We start from the raw sequence: 25,296 nt of genomic DNA on the forward strand, positions 1-25,296 counted from the left end.
GCAATGAAGATTAGAAATTAATCACGATCATGTAGCTCTTACATCCAAAAATAATTTTGTGTCAGTACCTTTATTGTAATGCATATCTTCATCCATCTGGACAATTCCTGAAAAACTAAAACAATTCAATACCTTGAATTAAGTTCAATAATCTGTCCATTCAAGGTGAATAAAGACTACATAATGTTTGAATTCCTACGAGTACGTTTTGTTCCTAAATAAGCAAATTTCAAAGTCTATCAAAAATGACGTCAGAGATCTTTAATAATTTCATTTGAATATAAAAATTCTACAATTTCATCATATACAATTTAGCTTTGAAATTACCTCTTCAGCTAAGCTTTTACAAATTTACACTGTAGTGGATATCCAGGCACATTGTGATCAATTGCATAAATCAATATTTCAGAACAATGTGCATATTCTTTCAAAATACTTGATGCCCTCCCAAAAGGGCAAACGAAAACAAACAGTACAAACATATAGAGAACAAACACTTCACCTTGGTAATCAACTTTATTTAAAAGGTAACAGTGGTTTCTACTTTTGAAGATACCCTGCAATCAAGGACTGCAAAATGAATCAAATTTTGCCCATTACATCAAAACTAATTTTCATTACATAATATACTTTCCAACTCCAAAATACTTCAAAATAAATGTTGACTAGCTTATAATTTTATCATTAATACACTATAATACTGCACTTTCTGTGCCTAAATGTTAGTTCTGTGAAGGAAACTGAAAATATAGACTTTTTAAGGCTTTAAAAGTTAACTAAGAACAGTGCTACACCAAAGTTTCAAATGTTCTCTCAACTATGGAAAGAGAAAAATTAACTGTCACAGAAAAAGTAAAAAAAAAATTTTTTTTAATTTAGTCTTCTGATTTTTGTTACACCTTAACAGTTTTTTCGCATCATTAAGCTGCATGAATATATCTTCAAAACAAGTATCGTTCCTCCACTAATGGTAAAAAAAAAAAAAAAAGTTTTAGTTGAGCAAAAAATTGTAATACCAAATTGGAATCTGCTTGGAGAGACTATTACTTCTCTGGAAGCCAGCCTTAAATTTAGTAAAAACTGAAATTGTCTGGAAATCCCAAGAAACTATAGTTTCATCTTAAAACTGTATTTTAAAAGCGGTCAAAAAGATTTTAGCCACGATAATTATGAAGAAACTGATGCTTCACCCGTTTCCTGCAACACTGGATTACCAGATGGCACTACAATTCAGGTCAAGAATCTGGAATGAGTGAGTCCAGGTGGCTCCTCGACACCCATTTTATGAGGGATTTTGAAGTTTAAATGGTACAGAATTTACGGGGTGAATTCCACCCCACTACTGGCCTGAGACACCCCACCTCGACTAAGAACACTCAGGCCCAAGTTACCTGCAAGCCAGTTTTGCCTCCCCACCACCGCAACTCAAAAGCTGGGGTGCCCATCACCCTCAGAAGTAGGCAAGCGATTCCAAGGCTGAGGAAGGCCAGGAAATGGGCCTCGCCCCATATTTGGGAGCCCTAAACGGCCACTATGGGTAAAAGACGGTCCTTGAAGCGGTTGGCATCGAACTTATCCAATGACTACTACTGACCTCACACTGTCCGCCACAGAAGTTCTAGAAAAGTGCCCGCGGCCCCACATGCTGGGCCCTCAGCCCTCCGCCCGCCACCGCAACTAGCCGTCAGACCCCAGTCGCGCACGTGAAGATAACTTACCGTGCGCACAGACGCTGCTCAGGCTCCACGCTGCGCTTGCGCTTGCGCGCACAGCGCCGTGCCCTCTGCGGAGCTTGCTGGGAGCCGCTGCTTAGTACACGTGGCCCCAAAGCCTGGAGCCTGAGGAGGGGGTGTGGGGGGAGGGGAGCGCTGGGCGGGGCCATGCACGTGGAGGGCTCCGCACAGAGTTTGCGCGAGCCAGGGACTTCCGGGCCTCTTTGGCCCTCAGTGGCTGGCTTGATGGTGGGTTCTGTTTACAGGGCTTCAAATGAGGAAGATAGTGGTTTGGATTTCATAGTCTCTACTAATTTGCTCCTGCTGATTTAGATTTAAAAGAGTCAAGTTAGAAGTATCCTCAACATTCGTTTTACAAGATGGGAAGTGAATTCAGTAAATGAAAATGTGATTTTTAAATTAGTACCTTTACAATCATTTCTCAGCCCAACCTTGGCATCAGAGCTTTCTCATGTTGCAGCTTTTTCACGACGCTAAAGGACAAAAATTAATATAAATAAGCTGTTCAGTTATATGCAGATCTTATACTTTGTGGCAAATCTTGCACAACAGTTGAAAATTATCTCTGTTAATTTTCAACAGCTTGATTAAGGTATGATAGACATGCAAGAAACTGCAGGTATTAACACTGCATTATTTGGTAAGTGAACATAGTATACACATCCCCACAAGGTAACAATCACTCCCTTCACATCCCCTACCCCAAAGTTTCCTCATCTCCCAGTGAAATACTTGGCTTCCCCCACCTACCTCATATAAACAGGTTCTGCTTTCTCTCACCCTATATTAGTTTGCATTTTCTAGAATTTGACGTTAATGATAACCATGCTGCGAGTTCATTCTGATTTCTTTCACTTGGCATTATTTTGAGATTCATCCATTTTGTCATCTGTATCGACAGTTTATTGCTTATTATTGCTGAGTACTATTCCATTGCATGAGTATAACACAATTTATCTACCTTTTGATTAGACTTTTAACTTTTTTTTTTTTTTTTAAGGTAGTCTCCATTTGCAGCGTGGAGCCCAAAACCGGACTTGAATTCATGACCCCGAAATCAAGACTTGAGCTGGGATAAAGAGTTAGACAATTAAGGGACTGAGCCACCCAGATGCCCCTTAATAGACACTTAGATTGTTTCCAGTTTGGGATTGTTTCAGATAAAGCTGCTATGAATGATCACATGCAAATCTTTGTATGGGAATATGCTTTCATGTCTCCTGGGTTAATACTTAGGAGTAGAATGTGGGTGGGATGATATTGTTATGTGTGTTTAAATTATTAGGAAACTGCTAGACAGGGTTGTGAGTTCAAATCCCACATTGGTTTCCACACTGGGTGTGGAGCCTACTTAGAAAGAAAAGAAACTGCTAGGCTGTTTTTACAAAGTAGATTTACTATTTTATATGTGCACCAGTGGGGTTTAAGAGTTCTAGTTGTCCCATATCCTCACCATTATTTTATATGATCAATGTTCTTAAGTTCAGACATTTATATAAAATGGTATCTCCTTGTAGTTTTAATTTGTATTTCTCTGTTAACTAAAAATGTTGACCATTTTTTTGTGTTTATTTTCCACCCATACAGCTTCTTAGATAAAGTGTCTGTTCAAACTTGTTCCCAATTTTAAGCGAATTATTTTTTTAGAAGATATTATTTATTTATTTGACAGAGAGAAAGAGGTCACAAGTAGGCAGAGAGGCAAGCAGAGAGAGAGGGAGAAGCAGACTCCCCACCAGCAGAGAGCCTGATGCAGGCCTCCATCCCAGGACCCTGAGATCACCACCCTGCTCTCTATCAGCAGAGGCTCAACCTGCTGAGCCACCCAGGCGTCCATGAATTATTTTCTTATGAGTTTTGCAGTTCATTATATACTGTGGATTTAACTCCTTCAAATTTGCACATATTTTCTCCCAGTTTGTAGTTTATCTTTTCATTCTCTAAAAAGGATATTTCAAAGAAGTTGAAGTTCTTAATTTTGATAAAGTTCAATTTATAAGTTTTGTCTTTTATGGATCATGCTTATGTGTTGTATTTAAGAAATCACCACCTAACCCGAGTCAGAAATGTTTTTTATATTTCCTTCTAGAAGTTTTATATGTTTAGTTTAGGCTTTGTTTAGCTCTATAATCCTTTTTGAGTTCATTTTTGTATAAGATGCAAAGCATGAATCAATTTATGTTTTTGCATTTGGATGTCTAGTTTTTCCAGCAAAATTTGTTGAAAATGCTATTATTTTTCTATTGAATTGCCTTGACATTAGTGTCAACTGTATTTGTGTAGGACTATTTCTGAATTCTCTATTCTGTTCCACTGGTCTATTTGCTTTCTTTAATCTAAAATGACATCATCTTGATTTCTGTTTTATAATAAGTCTTAATGACAGGTACTGAAAGCCTTCCAATCTTGTTCTTCAAAGTTGTTTTAGTTTTCCAATTTTGTTTGAATTTTAGAATTAACTAGTCAATGTCTACATACACATACAAAATCTGCTGAGATTTTTATTGGAATTACATTGAATCTATACATATGTTTGAGAATTGACATCTTGACAATACTGAGTCTTATGATCTATGAACATTGTATACATCCCCGTTTACTTAGATATTCTTATTTCTCTGAGCAATGTTTTTTATTTTTTCAATATAAAAGTTTTGTACTTTTTTGTCTAATTTATACCTAAAGGATATTTTATGCCATTGTAAATGGTATTATTTTTTTAAGGATTTTATTTATTTATTTGACAGACAGAGATCACAAGTAGGCAGAGAGTCAGGCAGAGAGAGAGGAGGAAGCCGACTCCCTGTGGAGCAGAGAGCCCGATGTGGGGCTCGATCCCAGGACCCTGGGATCATGACCTAAGCCAAAGGCAGAGGCTTTAACCCGCTGAGCCACCCAGGCGCCCCTGTAAATGGTATTATTTTCTTAATCTCAATTTCTAGTTGTTTTGTTGCTAGTATATAGAAATATTATTTTTGTATATTGATCTTTTCTGCATCCTTACTAAATTCACTTATTTCTAGTGAGTCTTTTTTTAAATAGATTTAATAGATTTATGTACATATATGATGTCATATGCAAATAAGGACTTTTACTTTTTTCCTTTCCAATCTGGATATCTTTTATTTCTTTTATCTTTCTTTATTGCTGTAGCTAGAACCTCCGGTATATTGAATGGAAGTGCTGAGAGCAGTCGTCCTTGCCAAGTTCCTAATCTTAGGAGGAAAGCATTTGGCTTTCAGCATTAGGTATGATGTTAACTGTGGGTTTTAGTAAATACCTTTATCAGATTGAAGAAATTAGCTTCTTAGTTTTCTGAGAGTTTTTATCTTGAATGTGTTAAATTTTGTCACATACTCATACATCTATTGAAGTGGTCATGTGGTTTTTAGTTGGTTAATATGATGAATTACATTAATTTTCAAATGTTAAGCCAACCTTCTATTCCTTGGATAATACCCACTCGATCATGATGTATTTCCTTTTTACATACTCTTGTATTATATTTGCTAAAATTGTTAAGAATGTTTGCATCTATGTTTGAGAGGAATTAATCTGAATTTCTTTTCTTTTGATGTATTTGTCTGGTTTTCTTATCTGAGTAATGCTGGCTACAAAGAATAAGTTGTAGGGGCGCCTGGGTGGCTCAGTGGGTTAAGGCCTCTGCCTTCGGCTCAGGTCATGGTCCCAGGGTCCTGGGATCGAGCCCCGTGTCAGGCTCTCTGCTCCGCGGGGAGCCTGCTTCCTCCTCTCTCTGTGCCTGCCTCTCTGCCTAGTTGTGATTTCTCTCTGTCAAATAAATGGAATATTAAGAAAAAAAGACTACTTTATTTAAAAAAAAAAAAGAATAAGTTGTAAAGAATTCCCAACTTCGGGGTGCCTGGGTGGCTCAGTGGGTTAAAGCCTCTGCCTTCGGCTCAGGTTGTGATCCCAGGGTCCTGGGATTTAGCCCTGCATCAGTCTCGGGGAGACTGCTTCCCCCTCACTCTCTGCCTACTTGTGATGTCTGTCAGATAAATAAAATCTTGTTAATAAATAAATAAAAAGAATTCCCAACTTCAATTTTCTGGAAAAGGTTATATAGAATTATTAATGCTTAATCCTTTCGTAAAGTTCACAGTGCAGCCATCTGGACCTGGAATTTTCTTTGTAGGAAAGTTTTTAAGTATAAATTAATTTCTTAAATTGATATATGGGATAATAGTTATACAATAAAGGGCTAATCAAGTTATCTATTATTGAATGAGCTTCAGTTTTTATATTTCAAATTTATCCATTTCAGACTAAGTTGTAAAAATCATTGGCATAAAGTTGTTTATAACATTCCCTTATTATCCATCTAATATCTGTAGTATAGCGATGTCATCACTCTTATTCCTAAACATTGATGATTTGTGTGTTTTCTCTTTCTATCTTTTGCTGATTAGCCTGGCTGTATCAATTTTACTGGTCTTCTCAAAATACCTGTGTTTTGTTTTATTCATTTTCTCTATTGCATTTCTGTTTTCTATTTCTGCTCTGGTGTTTACTATTTCCTTCTTCCTATTTAGTTTTCATTTGCCTTTCTTTACCTGGCTCCTGAAGGTGAAAACTGAGGTCACTTATTTGTGATCTTTCTTCTTTTCTGATATAGACATTTGGTGCCTAAATTTTCCTGTAAGTGCCGTTTTAGCCAAATCTCACAAATATTGTTATGTTTTCTTTTCATTCAGTTAAAAGTACTTTGATTCCATTATTTTTTTTTCTTTGACCCATGGATTATTTAGATACATATTATAGAACTTTGAAATTTTTGGAGATTTCCCAGATATCTGTTACTGATTTCTAATTTAATTCCATTGTGGTCAGAGGACATCATGATCTAAATCATCTTAAAAGTATTGAGACTTGGGGCGCCTGGGTGGCTCAGTGCATTAAAGCCTCTGCCTTCAGCTCAGGTCATGGTCTCAGGGTCCTAGGATTGAGCCCCGCATCGGGTTCTCTGCTGAGCGGGGAGCCTGCTTCTCCCTCTCCCTCTGCCTACTTGTGATCTCTGTCAAATAAATAAATAAAATCTTCTTTTAAAAAAAGTATTGAGACTTGTTTTGTGATGTAGAGTATGGTCAACCTAATAAACCTTGCCTGTGAATTAAAAAAAAAAAAGAATGGGTATTCTACTATTATGGGGTTGAGTGTTCTATAAATGTCAATTACATAAAGTTGGTTAACAGTTGTTCAAGTCTTCTAGAGCCTCACTGACTTTGTGCCTACACAACACTTCAATCAAGGGAGACCCCTGGGTCATTAACTCTGACCCAAGCCTGCAGCCTCTGAGAAGTATATGGGGCACGAAGCAAGAACTATCAATGTAGGCTCAAGGATTCTATCAGTATATCTATCCCAATTATGTATATTTACTTCAGAAATACAGGGGGGTCAGACCCATTATACCCACTGGGATGGACTTTAGTCAGGACCCCATGTATCACTGGACTTGCATAAAACCAGAGGACCACAATTGCGTTTTGGTCCTTTGGGATCCATATAGCTCAGACCCTATATTCAAAAGTCCTTCGTTGAAAGATATGAGTATTCTTCTTTCTCCTCTGCACAGTTACCCTGCTAAATGGCTGCCCCTTTGGGGAAGGATCAAGGTGATGTTTATCATATATACTTGAGGACACTCCCTCAAGGGAATCTGGGCTTTCCCTTACATCAGTGCCTAAGATTGAAAACCAGCTGCTAGTAGTTATGCAAGTGGATATACAAGTCAAGTAACATCCTAATCAGCTGTCCTTCTATTTTGCCCCTTGGAACATCATGATCTTAAACTCCTTCACAGATCCATGTCTTGGTACCCATTAATTACATCCATGGGGCATCTGACAGGTTCCACAATCTGGCCTTCGACCTTTCTGCATCCCATCATCTATGCTGACATCAAGGAGCCCAGTATTATGGCAGTTATCTTCTAGCACCAATTCTACCCTTTAGAGGTCAGCCATAACCATGCTTCTCACCAGTACATTTTTTATGGCCTTAGTTATGAGTGTCATCTGAGCCTTCCCAGGGAAAATACTCAAGTGTAGCTTCTCAAGCTTCAAACAACAAACCCATTCTAACACTGAGACATTCCTGAGCTTTATGACCCCTTCTTCAATACCATGCCAAATACATTCTAGCATTTCCACCATATCTTCTAGATGCCATCCTAGCAAGTATGTTAGAACCAACTCCAGGTATCTAAAGCATTAAAACCCAAGTCAGGAGTTTAAGTGCTACCATGTTACTCTCTCCTATCAGGCCTTATGTTCCATTCCCCTCCAACATCCTCAAGACCTACTCCCAGGCATGTTTCCTGGGTTCCTGCCAAAACATTTTAACCAGAACCTGCAGTTCATCAGATTGTAACCTATCCTCCTATAGAAAGGACTGTATTTCCCCACTTAGGATATGCTGAGACCTGATCCTAGTTATCAGTATGGAATTAAGAAGAGGTAGCAGGGGTGAGTCTTAAGGAGGACAAGTATCATCTTACAATGCAAGTGCCCCAGATAAATTCTTTGCAGGATTTCCAAGCAAGTGAAGACCGCTCTCGATCAGCAAAGTGGAGGAGAGGAGGCCACTTCTGTGGCTCAGGGAATCAAGGAAACATGAGGGTTCAAGATTCTGAGGTTCACCAACACTAATGTTCCCATTCTATGATTCAATGTTCCAATCTTTTCCTGTCAGCATGCTGACTTTGTTGGAGGAGATAATCAAGGCTGTGACTTCAATTTCCTTTGCATCTTTGCCACCTTTTCTATTTGGGCTGGATTGTCAGCACAGACTGCCAGCATCTACAGATGAGATTTTTCCTTAAAAGGTGGTATAGAGGCATTCTGGCTTTCACAGCATGCCTTGACTTAAATAGCTAACATGAGCCTATGTCATTTTCTTTTTTCGAGGTTGTTAAAGCAGTTAACAATAACTAACCAACACCTTCATCTTTATCATTTCCATTAGTCCCATTCCACTGTAATGCCACAGCTACTATATAACCTAATACTTTACCTTCCACCAGCACTCTATCCAAATCCGGTACAGTAACTGTGACCCATCCACATGACAGGAGTTATCACTACGCCATTTACCACTAGTTATGGGGTCTTTATTGTCATCTGTCCAGCAAATGATCCAGTCATAGAATCCCATCCAGAGGGTTTGCTTTCTAAAGTCATTCCTGGTATCCCTCTTGGCTTGGGACCCACCAGCCAAAAGTGAAGCCCAAGACAAATACTCACATACAGGTATTTATTTGAGAAGTAACCTGAAAGAACCAGAGAGATGGATGAGAAAGGGAGAAGTTAAAGAAAGCTAACATAAGAATGTAGTACAGAGTTGGCCACTGCTAGAGGTGACTGGTACTCAATCCCACAGGATTTTCTGAGGAAGCTTACGAAAGGCATCTCAGAATTTTCCCAGCTGATGGAAGAGAGCATTTATCCATAAGTCAAGGGTGGCCCCAAGGTCATTAACTCCTCCATATCTTTCACATACTATGATGGCAGAGGGGCTCCAGTAGGCAATCCCAAGTCACACTGTCAGAGGATCCCTGGAGAAAAAAGCAAGGGAATCATGAAATGTTTCCAAGATGAAATGCCATCAAAGGGCTTCCATGAGAAGCTGTCAGAAGCCTGCCTGGAAGTGTTTCACAGCAGTCCAGGAGTAAGAGGTGAGGGCAAGAGGATTTGAGGTGGCACACAAGAAGTTCAATACAGTTACATACAATGCATAATCAACAAAACTACTTAAAAATCAGTAGACACCACTAGAAAATGATTATATAATCTTTAAATACACTTTTTTATTTAAAAACATAAGTCAAGATTACAACGTTTAAAAAAGAAAAAATAGGGATTTTAACTTACTATTTTTAAATAGTGTTCCTTATATATTTATTCAAAACCCAAAATAACATACTTAATTTTTTTTTAAGATTTTTATTTATTCATTTGATAGACAGAGATCACAAGTAGGCAGAGAGGCAGGCAGAGAGAGGAAGAGAAGCAGGCTCCCTGCCTAGCCGAGAGCCCGACGTGGGGCTCGATCCCAGACCCTGAGATCATGACCTGAGCTGAAGGCAGAGGCTTAACCCACTGAGCCACCCAGGTGCCCCTACATACTTAATTTTTTAAATAACCTCAAAAAGTTAAATTATGACAGACTAAAAACAGTTACTGTATTTTCAGGTTTTGACTAAAATGAAAGCAACCTCATTTGTTAGGAGAGATTAAAAACTATATACAAAATAGTAAATCATGAATTTTGATAAAAGTAATATAAAGAATTTTCACTTGTTTAAATAAATTAAGGAAACAACCAAAATGACATTTTTACATAGTAAAAGAAGGAAATAATTTGAGAGAATAAACTGTATTGATGTATTCAAACAAACACAAACAAGACCTATTTGGATGATGGTTTTAATTTTCCCAATAGTCTTCATGAAGGTTTTGTATTTGATGGTAATGGTGCTTTTCCTTTCTGCTTAGCAACCTTTTCCATTTTTATCTGTAAAGTTAGAATATTTGTTGATAAAATAAACTGTAAAACATTGTAAAGAAAAAGAAAAAACATTGTAAAAAAAAAACATTGTAAAGAAAAAACATTGTAAAGAAAAAAAGAAAAAAAACATTGTACACACTTTATTTGGATTCATGTCTCATTTATCACAGTCATTTCACACTTATTTAGCAGTGATTAAGCTGCTAAATTCTAAAGCAAAATCTAATAGTTGAAGAGACCCAATTGCATTTTTTTTAAGATTTATTTATTTGACAGAGAGAGAGATCACAAGTAGGCAGAGAGAGAGAGAGAAGGGAACATGCTGCCTGCTGAGCGGAGAGCCCGATGCGGGACTTGATCCCAGGACCCTGAGATCATGACCTGAGCTGAAGGCAGAGGCTTTAACCCACTGAGCCACCCAGGCACCCGCCGCAATTGAATTTTTTAAATATGGTATGATTTCAACTTTGCAGTAGCCTTTAATAAAAATAGCATACAGTGAATATTGCTTTGGAGAAAATTAGTAAGTTAATTTTAACTGCCCTAAAAAAAATTGTTTTATAAAAGCTTAAATACCTAAACTTACATCCTTTCTAGGCACATTAACACACTTAATGCAGCTGGATTATCTCTGAAACATAGGCTGCTTTAAGGATAGTTTCCTGAAATTCTGGTTTTCACATTTCCACAGTTACTTCCCTGAAGGTTATCCTCCAGTGTAACTGATGCAAAGAAGCACTTTACAGATCCTAAGTAGTGGCCTTCTGACCTTCAGAAACATTTAAATCCTTTCTATGGGAAAAAAGACCCCAGAGAACACAAAGCCCACTTGCCTCTTACAATTCCCTGAGGCAGCATGCATTGCCTTATCCCTGTAAGAGAAAGGGACAGAAAGTATGGGGCATGGTAGGTGGAGGGCCTCCTATCTTCTAAGGTGATAGGAATAATATCAAGAAAACAGAAGGAACCTAGCAACACCAGTCTATCCAATCTCATCAAATTGTAAATAATAACTTCCCAATAATAAAATCTATATATTTCACCTCTATCTCATCCCCATGTTTCCCCTCTCTCTCCTCTCTGAGTTGGATGGGAACCTCATTCAAAAACCGTACATTCATATCACTCTCGTTCACTGTATTAGTCAACAAGTCATCTGAAGAACCCCCAAAGGAATACCCTATACTAAGGTAAAGATTATAGGCTTTGGGGTCACAGAGAAGAGCATCTGAACCTTAACTCTAGCATTTATTAACTATTTGAGGTGAGTTTTTCAACCAACAGTTTTCTCATTTGTTAAAAAAAAAGGTCACAATAATAGGTACTTCTCAAGGTTGTTCTGAAAGTATAAAAGAGATTATATGTAGAAAATCCAGGTACTTAATAAGGAATCAACAAATGCTAGTCCCTTTTCCTCTCTCATTTAGGGCCAAGTGTTAGATTTATAGTAAGATCAAAGAAGAGAGAAGATGCTAAACAACCAAACAAAGCCAAAGCAGGGCTTCCTCACTTGAAATAATACTTATCAAATACATCCATCTAATCTAGGGTCTGACGAGCAAAGATACTTCCTCCTCCTCCTTTGTTTCTTCTTCAGTTTCCTGGCACTCACAGCAATAGCACCTTGAACCTAGTTCACCTTTGACAATTGTTTCCTTAATAAAATTCTCCTTTCTTAGAGATAGGAGACCAAGGGTCATCCACAATGGAAGAAAATAACTTGACCTAATATATAAAAGAAGAAATGAAGCAACTCTTCAATAATACCTAAAAGTAATTAGTAAACTGCGTTACCACAAAGGCTTCAACTGTCAGAGCCAACTCACACTTACGGCAGAGTGTTCTCCACACTAAATGTTACCACTGCACCACGATACAAGCAAAACCAGATACAGACATCATACTGCTTTCTAAAGGGTTTGTGACCCACCAGATTCAGCTTCCTAATCACCCCTTTTCCCTCAACAGTGCATATCTTGTTTTTTTGGAGTAAAATTCAAGAACTAACAACATGTATAGTACTACATGTCAGCTCAGAGGAAGTTGTTTAGGAAGTTGTTGAGCTTCTTAGTTTTTATATGCCATTAATCACACAAGCTGGGAAGTTTATAAGCTGTGCCTCGTAAATTCATAAATCACACAAGATGGAGAGTTATAAATGACATTTTGTAGGGCGCCTGGGTGGCTCAGTGGGTTAAAGCCTCTGCCTTCGGCTCAGGTCATGGTCCCAAGGTCCTGGGATCGAGCCCCATATCGGGCTCTCTGCTCAGCAGGGAGCCTCCTTCCTCCTCTCTCTCTCTGCCTGCCTCTCTGCCTACTTGTGATCTCTGTCTGTCAAATAAATAATAAAAATCTTTAAAACAAAATAAATGAAAAATAAATGACATCTTGTAAATCCATAAATTCTCAGTCTATTTATAATAAGCAGTCTGGATTGGCTGCATATATCCTCTAAAACAATCACTCCCGCCATTGTCTTCCCACAAGCAAATACCACCATCATGTTTTCAAGGCAGTCAACACAACCCAGGCTCCTGGAGGAGGGAAGGAAGGAGTTCTGGAACCCTGTCCCTCATAAGGCTCTGAAGGGAAAACTAAAATTCAGCTGTGAACTCGTGTATTCCAGAAATGGAGAGTGATGTGATTAAAAGTCTAGTCTTAATGATGCTGTAAAAAGAGCCTTCTTTTTCCTTGCTCTGGCCATTTCATCTCCCTCCCTGAGATCCTACTACTACTTCTTTCTCTTAGATGAGAGCTCTCCAGTAAGGTAGCCACTAGCCACATGTGGTCTGCTAAGTACCTGAAATGTGGTTGCTGTGACTGAGGAAAATAATTTTAAGTTCTAGTTTATTTAAAATCAGACTTATCTAGCCACACATGATGAACAGCTGCAACACAGGGAAAGAACATTTTCATCACTGCAAAAAGTTCTATTTCTTTTTTTTTTTTAATTATTTAATTAATTATTTACTTATTTGACAGACAGAGATCACAAGTAGGCAGAGAGACAGGAGGAAGCAGGCTCCCCGCTGAGCAGAGAGCCCAATGCGGGGCTTGATCCCAGGACCCTAGGATCATGACCTGAGCTGAAGGCAGTGGCCTTAACCCACTGAGCCACCCAGGCACCCCCCAAAAGTTCTATTTCTAGCTCTGCCTTAAATTATATCCAGGACTCTCCCCTTCTATTTCAAAATTCTTCATCAGAAAAACCAAGCTGCTCTCTCTGTCCTCTACTCGCTTTCCTCTTAGGAGGTGAATTTATTCAATGGTCTCCTTTCTCCATACCTTCTGTTACTCAAAAAGCTACAACAAAAAGTGACAAGAGTGTCTTTACTTTCATGGCACTTATTACCTAGTTGGAGAGTTAATAAACACCCACAGAGAAATTATAAAACAATCCTAAGAAAGCATTTTGGAGAATGTTACCATGTGGCCGGATACCATCCCCCATACCTCATCAAACCTATATACTTTCATCTGGTAACAAACAAAACCAAATCTCTCAAATATGACCACCATGAAACACATCAAATGTCTAACAATATGACATGTATGAAAGTGAATATCAATTAGTATGTTTCCTTTTTCAATTTTCCATAAATATTTATTGAAAACTTATTATGTACAAGGCATTGTATTTAGTTCTGGGGAAAATATAAAGAAGAATAAAGTACTGTTTTTTCCCTAGGAGTTTACAGTGTGGTAGAGGACTAAGGTAAATTATCACTACTGAAAGCTGGGAACACATCAATACTATAGTTATTGAGCCCTGGGAATTGCCTAAATACATTTATATCTAGTGTTCAGTTTCTTAAAGTCTAATGGGTAATTTTTTTTTATATTTTATTTATTTGACAGACAGAGATCACAACTAGGCAGAGAGGCAGGCAGAGAGGGGGAAGCAGGTTCCCCGCAGAGCAGAGAGCCCGATGTGGGGCTCGATCCCAGGACCCTGAGATCATGACCTGAGCCGAAGGCAGAGGCTTTAACCCACTGAGCCACCCAGGCGCCCCGGCTAATGGGTAATTTTAACTCAAGTCTAGATATACCTTGAATGCACTGAGAAGAAATATTACATATTAAGAATTCAAGATACAGGGGCACTTGGGTGGCTCAGTCAGTTGAGTGTCTACCTCTTGATTTCTGCTCAGGTCATGATCTCAAGGTTGTGAGACTGAGCTCCACATTAGGCTCCTCGCTTGGCAGGGCCTCTGCTTGAGATTCTCTCCCTCTCTCTCTGCCCCTCCTCCCACCCATGCACATGCGTGCACGTGCTGCCTCGTTCTCTCTCTAAAATAAATAAATAAGTGAATCTTTAAAAAAAAGAATTCAAAGAACATATAATTTTCAAATCTACTGATAGCTGATGTTTATTATTGACAGTTTTATCTATTTAGACAATCTTTATGACCTTCCGAAATTAACTATTATATTATATATATTATTCACTCACCCTATTTCTCTCTGAATCATTCTAAATAAGTCTCAGGTCTAATACCAGCTGTAAAAAAAGACTTTATAAATTTTTTTTTTAAGATTTTATTTATTCATTTGATACACAGAGATCACAAGTAGGCAGAGAGGCAGGCAGAGAGAGAGGGAGAGTGGGACTCTTGATTTTGGCTCAGGTCACGATCCCAGCCCGATGCGGGACTCGATCCCAGGACCCTGAGATCATGACCCGAGCCGAAGGCAGAGGCTTAACCCACTGAGCTACCCAGGCACCCCTATAAATTATTTTTAATGATGATCCAAAATCAATATGTGATTCTACTGTGCTTTTGTCACAAATTAAATGCTTAATATAAACAAATTTCACCACAAACTTACCCTTTCTTGGTATCGTCTTTCAAAGAAAGCCATATCATCCTCTTCAGGTCTCTTTAAAGAAGAAACTTGACTACTTGTACCTACTAATAAGGAAAAAATAATTCTAAGTAATATATTTATGGAATTATAGATTCTGCTGAGCTTTTAAAAAAAAGAAAAAAGGCAGAAAGAAAACTTTCTTCTTACCAGTGATTTTTTTTAATTTTTCAAACCAGAATGGTCTAAATGGTAATTGATCCTACTACCTAATTCCTTTATTTTTAGGGGGCAGAGGGGCAAATGGACAGGGAGAGAGAGAACCTCAAGGAGACTCCCCACTGAGCACGGAGCCTGACACAGGCCTTGATCCCAAGACCCTGGGATCGTGACCTGAGCCAAAATCAAGAGTCCGACACTTAATCAACTGAGCCACCCAGGTGTCCTACCTAATTCTTTAGAAAGCAGACATTGCAAGACAAAGTAATTTTCATTGGCAAACATTCTCCTAATGAGCAACTAGTTCATACTAAATAACAACATACAGCTATTTCACACAAGAGCACATTTAGCTTTGTTTGACTTACATTTCAAATTTTATAGCAAAACTAGAAATTCACATAACATCATAACAGATAATGCACAAAAGTAATAACAGAAGAATTAAGCAGAGGTCTGAATGTTTGTGTTCGTTGAAATCCTCAGCACAGCATATGTTGAAATCCCAATGCCCCATGTGATGGTGTTAGGAGGTGGGGTCTTTGGGAGGTCCTCAGGTTAGGAGGGTGAAGTCCCCACGAATGGGATTAGTGCTCTTACAAAAAAGACCACACAGAGATCCCTCAACTGTTCCACTATATGAGGACAGAATGAGAAGGGCCAGCTGTGGATCAGGAAGAGGGCCTTCACCAGAACACAACCATGCTGGCACTCTGATCTTGGACTTCCAGTCTCCAGAGCTGTGAGAAATTAAATTTCAATTGTGCATAAGCTACTCAGTCTATGGTATGTTGGTATAGCGCCTGACTGGACTGTGGCAGTCTGTACAAGCAACCAAGATACTACCTGCTTTGAAATTTTTCAAAACTAAAATAATTTTAGCCATTTTCCATGGTATTCACTTTTTAAAACTAAACAAACACTAGTTTGAGTTGTAAAAGGAATTTAAAATTGCTTTGGGAAAAAAAAACCAAGTTTTCTTTGTAGGTGCACTAAGAGCCCAGCCCCATGGAAAAGGTCACCTCCCTTTTCAGGTGAATGTGTTGGTAGGGTCCGGTCCCCTCATTTCTAAAACATAGTATCAACCTGAACACACGTGGTAGTTTTCAAAGCATATAAATTTACTCTCAACCAGCAACACAAAATCACATAACTCCAGACAATCACCACAGTGTATAACCACACTCTGTCAATCATCTAACAAAAGACTTAAGAAAAAGGAGGAAAAAGTACTTGGAATACGTGCTATCTATCCATTCATCTCAAAACTCTGGGTCTTTCCCTGAATCACGTTGGACCATTTGAGCTAAGCTGCTTGTAGAATCACTCTCAATGAGTTGCAGTTTAATGGTATATTGCCATTTACCTGGTAAAATGGTATTTTACCACTTTCGTCAAAGTGTCTATCAGAAATGAGCAACCACATGCTGCATTTGCTGAAAAATAGTTTTTTTTTTTTTAAGAAGACAAGTCACTTCATTTATTCAAGTTAATTCATTTCATTCAATAATCTGCCATATTGCTGCTGTAACTGTTAATATTATCGCATTACTATTTCCCTTTTGAGGGAACCATGCTTTTAAAAAATCTGGGTTGGATTTCCATGATGTCTAACTAAAAATCTCTAAAATCTTTTTCCTTACCAAAAAGTAATCCCTTCATCACAAGAGAAAGAGGAAAACCAAGATTTAGTTGTAGAAAGTGATCTCCACCAGAAACAATTCATAGTCCATAATCTTTCAGGGCTGTACTCTTATTCGGGGCCTCTTTTGTAGGGGAGGGGGCTGTCTCTCATAAATGGTTTCTTAAAAGCGAGAACATGCCCTACTGCATCATAGAAGGAAAACAAAGTCTAGTTCCCAGACAACAGGCAGGTGGTCCTCCAGGAAAGGAACCCTAAGGGCTCCTAGGTGACATTCTGCCAAGGTCAGGGGACAGAGTCAGTGACCCTCCTACCCTCACCAGTCAGCAGTAAAAAGGTCTAACCAGCTGAGTGGGAGAGGTAGTAACTAGCTTCCACTGAGAACTTCTAGCTCAGAAATGTCTGTGTTTGAGTAAGCGGGAGCTGGAGGGAGATGTTACAGAGTCTGGAGAAAATGACTAAAAATAGGCAAGTGTGGCAAAGATACAGGTTTCTTACCGGGGGGACCCACAGAAAGGGGGCACCTCCAGCCAAGGGCAGTCCTGTGCTTTTCTCGGAGAAGAGAATACAGAGTGGGGTCCGCAGTTTTCGGGTAACAACTGGAATGATACTGAGCAAGTGGAAAGTTAATTCAGAGTTTCCGCCCATGGTTGAGAAAACACTGAGAGCACGCCTGTGTGCAAGGCAAAGGGACAGGTGCCGGAAAACCAGCAAGCTAAGATGTGATCCTGACTGGAAGGAGCCATCTAACAGGGGCCATCAGACCCCTGCACACCACAGAGTGCTGTCCTCGGGGCCTCGTGGAGGGAAGGATGACTTCTGGCCAGCCGCGTCAGGAACGGCATTCCTCCATCCTCTCCTCTTGGTATTCAGCGTCCTCTGTGCCTCTGGATTACTGCACCGCCTGGCCCATTCCAGGCACTTGCTTATCTTCCTTATCTTTCTTGGTGGTGTGAGGAAGGGAAGTTTGAGAGATAAGATCCTCCCTCACAGGTGCGTGGTGTTTGCGGAGCTGATGTATGGTGGAAGTGTTACTCTGTCTTGGTTCAGAAAGGTGGGGAAAATTGGGGGAACAGGGAGCTAAAACAGGGTGGTAAGGGTATGGTGTCTTAGTCAGAAGGGGCGAGCAAAGTTATTCCAACAAGCAGTTTAAGTACACAGCTTCAACCAGACGATAGAAAGAGCATCAACACGGCCAAGGACCTCAAGAAGGTAGCTGGAAGCCCTCGGCCAAACAGGTGAGTCTGCAGAACTGGGAAGCTTAAATCCTTTCCTGTTTTCTGGTCAAGCTCAACCAGAGCATATGAAAGAATATCGAATAACTAGAGGGTCTTCAATTTCCGGAAAGTAGAAAGATCAAGTAAACTCAGCGTTCCCCAGCATTCCCCTCCCCCACCCCCAAAACAGTGAAGTTGAATGTCAAAAGTGCAGAGAAAGTTTTTGGATATCTTCTGTGTGTTTTTGGCCTTTGGGTCCATAAGCAATCAAGATGGAGAGAGATGCTATCCCAAAGAAGAAGTTTGTAGGAACCAGAGCAGTTGAGCCATCCAGCCATGATGCCTTTAGACTTACACAAAACCATGGCTAACAAGGGCTCTCCCACATGAATCAGCCAAGCAAGCTAGTGGCCACATGTAAGAGAGTGTGATGATGGTCCACGAAGTCCTGAGTGAAGAAGCCAAGAGGCCCAAGGCTCTGACAAGGAATACTTTGAGGCCACAAAACAACCCATACGAAATAGCCCAGCGCCAGGACAGTGACAAGACAGAGCAAATGTCTGGCAGGACGGAACTAAGAGGAAGAAGCCCTGACAGCCTGGGGACTTCGTCACCACCATCTTGAAAGATCTACAGGCTGAGCCTTAGGATGGAAAACCGTCTCCGTCCCTGCCCCCATACCGAGAAGGCCTGAGTAATTGGTTTCTCAGGACCACAGGCAGACTTGTGTACCTGTGTCTTCTGAAAAACAGTTCTGAAGGACCATGGATCACCACATCATTGAGTGTCAGACTATACAGACATCTTTAAAATCCAGCACTAGTATAACTTTCATGAGCACTGAGGAATCCATAATAATAGATGAGTATCTTTCTAATAATGAAAAGTATTTAACTGATCACACCTTCCTCTGTGCCTTCCCTACCATTACACTTATCAAAACCGAAGCTTAATCACATCAGCAGCAATTACATCAACCTTGAAAGCTGACACAACTGTGTCCTTTTTCTTGGTTTTGGTTTCTTCTATCTATATTTTCACATTACTTTGTTGGGTGTTGTTTGTGTAAGCAGCCCAAAAATCCCTTGTGGAGAAAGTCAGGGTACATGAAAAGCCCACATGAAAATACAAATAAAAAGAAAATTCTCATTTAAAAATATGTGTAAATATTAAATACCTACTGCATCATAAAAATTCCTCTTCAATGTTTTTTTTCTTGTCTTAATAAAGGAAATAGAATACTAGTGCTTAAAACTGAATAAAATTAATATATATGTATAAGGCACATGTATAATTTATAAATGACAAACCTTTCTAACCTATACTTATCACTGGATTAGATCCTGCTTGGAAGAGCCACTAAAGGAGTCTCTTATTCAGATATCAAAGCAATAACGTGTAAGGTTTTAAAAGTTCAAATTATTGTATTATTAGAATCTTCATAATTCTTAGATTTAGCAATTTTCAAAAAAGAAGAAGTTCCTTGCTTCTCAGTACAAGGTCAATTTAAAAATAAAATGATAACCAAATTGTGGCAATACTGAGGAAAAAAGATCTAGAAAATGAATCAATCTACATTCTTTTTTACTACCCCCCAAAATATTTGTCAGTTTAATTTCATTACCATCTGTCAGTGGAGAAGAACTAGATGATGCTTGAAATGCTTTTAGAAATGGGTGGTCCATGGCTGTAACTGGAGAGTCTAAAAATTCAATTGAAGGTGCACCTAAGAACAAAATATATGAAGAATGAAAATTAAATCTCCATTTTTCAGGATACAAAAGTTATTTCAATGCAAAATAAATTAGAACCTCAGCAGATTAATTAGAAAAAATCTTTCTATAAAAAAATTTTTATTTAGATTTTTATCTGTCATAGAAAGTAAAGAGAATTAGGTAGAAGTATGTTTGTACTTCTCAGAGATCTTTTTCACAGAAAAAAGAAGTTATGCATGAATGTAACTACGACAAAGTGGTACAAAACCTTAATACAGTCACAAAAATATTATCAAAAGTAAGATGTTCATGACAAAGAACCTATAGTTGAAGAAGACAGAATAAGTACATTTTTACTCTGTTCCTTACTGGGAAACCATCTCAAAACAAAGTATGGACAATAAAGAAAAATTCAATGAAATGAGGAAACATCCATAACCCCATACCACAGAATTACAAAAACCAACTGCTAAATACATTGACTTTTGGACCAAAAGGAAGGAAGCTGTAGAGAAAATTTTTAAGTGCTCTATATTCTTCACAAACCACCATCTCTCCTATATCCCTCTTCCCACACAGTGGATAAAGGGAAGGAAATAAACTCTTAATCCTATTTGGTTTTTTAAATGAGTCCTTTCTTATAAGCTGAACAGTGTGGGACAATTGCTCGTTCTTTCATTTTCCTGTCCGCTCCTTCCCCAGCTCCTCTCTCTTGGGGTTGGAGGAAATATAAGAGAAGGAGCTCAGGTCCACTGAGGCCCCTGTGCTGTCCTCTGCTTGCTGCATGCACTACTGATCTCAAATGCTCAAGGCTGGTAAGTGGTGATTTAGTCTCGCAGCTTGGTGGAACCTCACACTTGCTCTCACTAGAAGTATAAACCCCCCGATGCCTGCCACTTCCTCTACTGAATCCCCCAGAGCTCAGAACACCCACCCTCTAGCTCTACTTGGGATCCCCTTGCTATGACAAATGTCTCAACTGCCGTATGGCTCAGCTGCCTTCCAACCACCCACTAGGAGCTGGGCATTACGGACTCCTTCTGCATCACAAAGGAACCAAATCAGCAAGTTGTCATCTCTGTCCAGGACTCTACATGGCTAATAGAGCAGATGCCCTCTGCCCCAGGTTCCCCTACATCTGAAATCAAGGCAAAGACATCTTGTTTCCTCTCCTCACTCTCACCTTTCCTCACCACACCTTCCCTCAAGGGCCAAAAGCGGGAGATTTTCTCTCTTTATAAGATGCCTAAGTGATAAAATACTAGAAGGCATAAGAAGGCAAGACGCCAACTATTCCCACTATTACTTAGCACAGTTCTGCAAGTACGAGATATTGTAATTAGTTAAGAGTAAGAGCCAGAAAATACTGGAAAAGGCAAAAATACCACGATGTACAACACTGACCAAACATTTAAACTCTAACATTAAGTAATAAAGGACTGGTAACAAAAGCAACATAAAATATTTGCTTTTCAATAAACAAATAATAATCAGCTAGAAAATATAAAGGAAGGAAAAAATGCTACATATGATAGCTATAAAAAAAATTAAACACCCACAAATAAAATTAAGGAAATTAAGAAACAGATTGAGGACTTTCATGAAGATAACTTCAGAATTCCACTCAGCTACACAGAAAACAAATGCAGGGACTCAACATTTTAAAATATTAATTCTTGGGGCACTTGGGTGGCTCAGGCAGTTAAGCAGCTGCCTTGTGCTTGGGTCATGATCCCAGGGTCCTGGGACTGAGCCCCACATCAGGCTCCCTGCTTGGCGGAGAGCCTGCTTCTTCCTCTCCCTCTGCCTGCCTCTCTGCCTACTCTGCCACTCTGTGCTCTCTGTCAAATATGTAAAATCTTGTATTAAAAAAATAAGATATTAATTTTTCCTACATTAATCCATATATTCAACATGATTATGGACTAAATAATAGAATGTTTTTGTAAAAATAGAATGTTTTGTAATAATAGAATGTTGTCGAAAATAATGCCAAAGTTCTGAAAAAAATTAGAGAGTAAGAATAAGTCGGGAAAATTCTGAAGTAATGAAATGAAGTCATAAATATTAATTTATTATAAAGTTGTAGCACTGAAAATGGCATGGTAGTTGCTCAGAAATAGACAACAAGCAAGCAGAAGCAATTAGCCTTGAACAATTTCTGGTTTGAACCCAGCCCTACCACTTATTAGCAGAATAACAAAGAAAAAGATGTTGTACTTCTCTGTGCTGAGTTTCCTTATCTGTAAAATAAGAGTAATAATAGCGCTTAACTCAGTTATTGTGAGGATTAAATGCATTAATAGATATAAAGAGGCTGGAAAGACTCATGGAAGTACAAAGCTGCAATCATCATCAACATTTTGCCATTGGGAACTGGGTTTCCTGTAACTGTTCCATGAGCTTAATACAATCATGTACCCATGAAAATTGAAAAATGATTTATTTATGGAATCTAACAAGCTAATTGTAAAATTACCTAGAAGAGAAAATACAGATATACCACAGGAATCTTGAGAGAAAAAGAAAATACAAACAGGAAGCATTTACCAAACCAAATATCAAAACATACTACAAAGAATAATAATGAAAAATAAGTAATACTGACCCAAAATAGACGAATAGGCCAATGACACAAAATAGTATGACAAAATATGAGAAGGGTAAAGTTTCAAATTATTTGGGAAAGAATGGTGTTTGGATAACTTGCCATCAATTTGGACAAAAACTGAAATTATACATACCTCACATTTTCACAAAAAAAAATGTATTCCAAATACATGAAAAAGCTAAACATAGAAACAAAAAAAGAATTAAGTATTAAAGTGCATGAAGGTGAACATAATCATATAATTGCCTCCAAAATTTAAAAGCTGGATTTAAAAAAAAAAAAGACAAAAGCTTGGAAGAAGATATCTGCAAAATAAATGACAAAAGACTGGTACACAGATTATATAGATTACTATAAAAGTATTAGTACAAAAGACTACATAGATTAGCTCAAAAGATTAGTACATAGATTATATAAGACTATAAGTAAATGAGAGAAGATAAAAATGTAAAAATGAGCAAAGTATATAACGGACAAGTCACAGAAAGCTAAACAGCCAATAAATACAAAAAGACTCTCCTCTCACTGGTTATTAAACCAGGGAAATCAGACTGAAACAAAAACATTTTCACAGCTCAGACTGACAAAACATTGGGTCTGCAATATCAGTGACCAGCATAAATGTGAGAAACAGGAAAGCTAAACAATCTAGAGGAAGTATAAACAAGTACAACATTTTGGAAGGCAATTTGACAGAACGTCTTACTGAAATTTCACACACTTCAACCCAACAATTCTGCTTCTCTGTATCTACCTTGGAGTCAGATTTATGTAGCACACAAGCAAGAAAGTTCAAGAATGTTTTTGGCAGGACTAGTTGTAAAGAAAAAAAAAATGGAAACAATCTAAATGCCATGAACGAGGTTTAGAAAAATTGACAGAATAGCTTAGAAAACCTGATAAATTGACAGCGTGGAATATTATGTGGGAGGATTAAAAGAATTGAATAGATTTGCGTATTCTGACCTGACAGACCTTCAGATTTTTTCCGAGTTAAAAACGATAAAAATATATGCTAAAAAGAAAAATAAATTGTCAATCAAATATAATTATCGATTATCAATGACAGCAAATTACCCTCTGGGAAAGGACCTGAGGTAAAGAGAGGTGTTCAAGGGGGCCTTACAATACTTCATTTCTCTTGTTTGAATCTTGTACAAGAAACATTCATTCACGTTTATGTAATTTTTGTACTGAAAAAAACTGAATACAAGAAAAAAAATCCATACACGCAGAAGTATTTAAAGTAGATAGGAACCATATTCTTCTCCCAATTCTATTCAACTTCAGAAAAATAAAAAAAAAGAATACGGCTACCTTCAATAGTTCAAGATATATCCAACTGAACTTTTCCCTATATTACTTAGAACTTTCATGTATGCAAGCAGTGTGTGCATACATTATTATAAATGTGATAACATGTATACATATATATCGGCATATGCACACACAGACATAAGCCTGTTTCCAAAATGAGACGGCTATAATGGCAAAAAAAGTTGCATACGATAGAGCAACACGTAAAGTATATCATATCAAATAAAAAGAAATACTCAGCTATTACAAACAACAGGGTTGTGGGTTGGGATTTGGATACAAGTATTGGAGTAGGAGTGATCTTTTTTCCTGTGTTTTCTATAATGACCATATAGTATATAGTAGCAACAAAACCTTTATTAAAAAATAAAAATCAAATGAGAGAATGGTTTCTGGAAAAAACTAAAGAATATGAAGTGTGGAACAAATATAGGGCTTCACTCTCACCAGCACACATAAAAACAATATGACAAGCTCACATTTCATTGATCGACACTTACCAATCCCACTGTCATCTAATCGCATGTAGCCTTCTGCCAGTGAGCTGAAGCCTGTTAAGCCTCCCATTGCTGCATAAGGGACATCCTGTCCCACTGGCTTTCCCTGAGCCAGTCTTTCTTGCTTAGTTTCCACGACTGTGTCATGAGCATATGCAGGCTGACCACAAGCACAAGTGAAGCAACTATGGAATCCCGAACACTTGGAACCTGAATCAAGATGTGAAGGGAGTCAAAGGTCTTTAAATATAGGTACTAAGTTGTCTGCCCTAAAAATGCTCAGCTTGGCCACAATCACCTGAATCTGAATCCCTCATATGCTATCCTCAGGCTTCTAAAACTCTAGCCTCCAGCCCCTGAACTTCCTTCCAGCCACTGTTCTGTAAGATGCTGAAGTGAGTAAGGTAAGGCAAGGTATATAGCAGGAAAAAAAATACTGGAAAAACCAACTGGGACTAAAAGAAATTGGGCTAACACTGGAAAGCCAGGAAATGTAGGCCCTCTCCTCAAATATGGAGTTAAAAGCAGATGTGGATAGCCCCGTGGCAGAACCAGGTGAAGAGAGAACGTGGAGGCCTCCCTGTGGATGAATGCCCCATAAAAGCTTTATAGGAAAGCCAACTACAACATAGAAAGGACACAATGGAATAATTTAACAATAGAGAGCAAAGAAGTACTGATACATGCCACACCATGAATGACTCATACAAACATTATGCTAAGTGAAAGAAGCCAGTTACAAAAGGCTACATATTCTATGCTTCCATTCATATGAAATGCCTAGAATAGGCAAGTCCACAGAGTCAGGAAGTTAATTCTTGGTTGCCTTGGGGTGGGGGAGAGGAAGGAATAAGGAATGACTACTAATGGATATGGAGTTTCTTTTGGGGGCAATGAGAATGTTCTAAAATTGACTGTGGTGATGGTTGCACAATTCTATGAGTATATTAAAGACCACTGAACTGTACCCTTGAAATGGATGAGTTCTATGGTATGTGAATTATATCTCTTTT

At 38.5% G+C, this 25,296-nt stretch overlaps 2 protein-coding genes across 5 annotated transcripts in view; both read right to left on the bottom strand.

Annotated features, from left to right (window-relative positions):
* The window catches only part of STK31 (serine/threonine kinase 31), a 101,643-nt gene extending 99,735 nt beyond the window's left edge, over positions 1–1,908 (bottom strand). The window contains 2 exon segments of the mRNA XM_046020910.1: positions 69–115; positions 1,719–1,908. Of these exon segments, the coding sequence (XP_045876866.1) occupies positions 69–115; positions 1,719–1,882 (211 nt within the window). The 5' untranslated portion in view covers positions 1,883–1,908.
* Positions 1,908–25,296, bottom strand: part of FAM221A (family with sequence similarity 221 member A) — a 31,423-nt gene continuing 8,034 nt past the window's right edge. The window contains exons 4-8 of one of the 4 annotated variants that reach the window (XM_046020905.1): positions 24,287–24,493; positions 19,768–19,869; positions 15,090–15,172; positions 10,161–10,265; positions 8,992–9,306 (exon numbers count right to left, since the gene is read on the bottom strand). In XM_046020905.1, coding sequence (XP_045876861.1) covers positions 10,197–10,265; positions 15,090–15,172; positions 19,768–19,869; positions 24,287–24,493 — 461 coding nt within the window. In that variant the 3' untranslated portion in view covers positions 8,992–9,306; positions 10,161–10,196. Of the gene's footprint in view, positions 2,207–8,991; positions 9,307–10,160; positions 10,266–15,089; positions 15,173–17,424; positions 17,537–19,767; positions 19,870–24,286; positions 24,494–25,296 lie in introns of those variants that run through there. The other 3 variants (XM_046020908.1, XM_046020906.1, XM_046020907.1) reach the window with 3 other exon arrangements.

Source organism: Meles meles, chromosome 10, assembly GCF_922984935.1.
Source record: "Meles meles chromosome 10, mMelMel3.1 paternal haplotype, whole genome shotgun sequence".
Lineage (NCBI taxonomy): Eukaryota > Metazoa > Chordata > Mammalia > Carnivora > Mustelidae > Meles > Meles meles.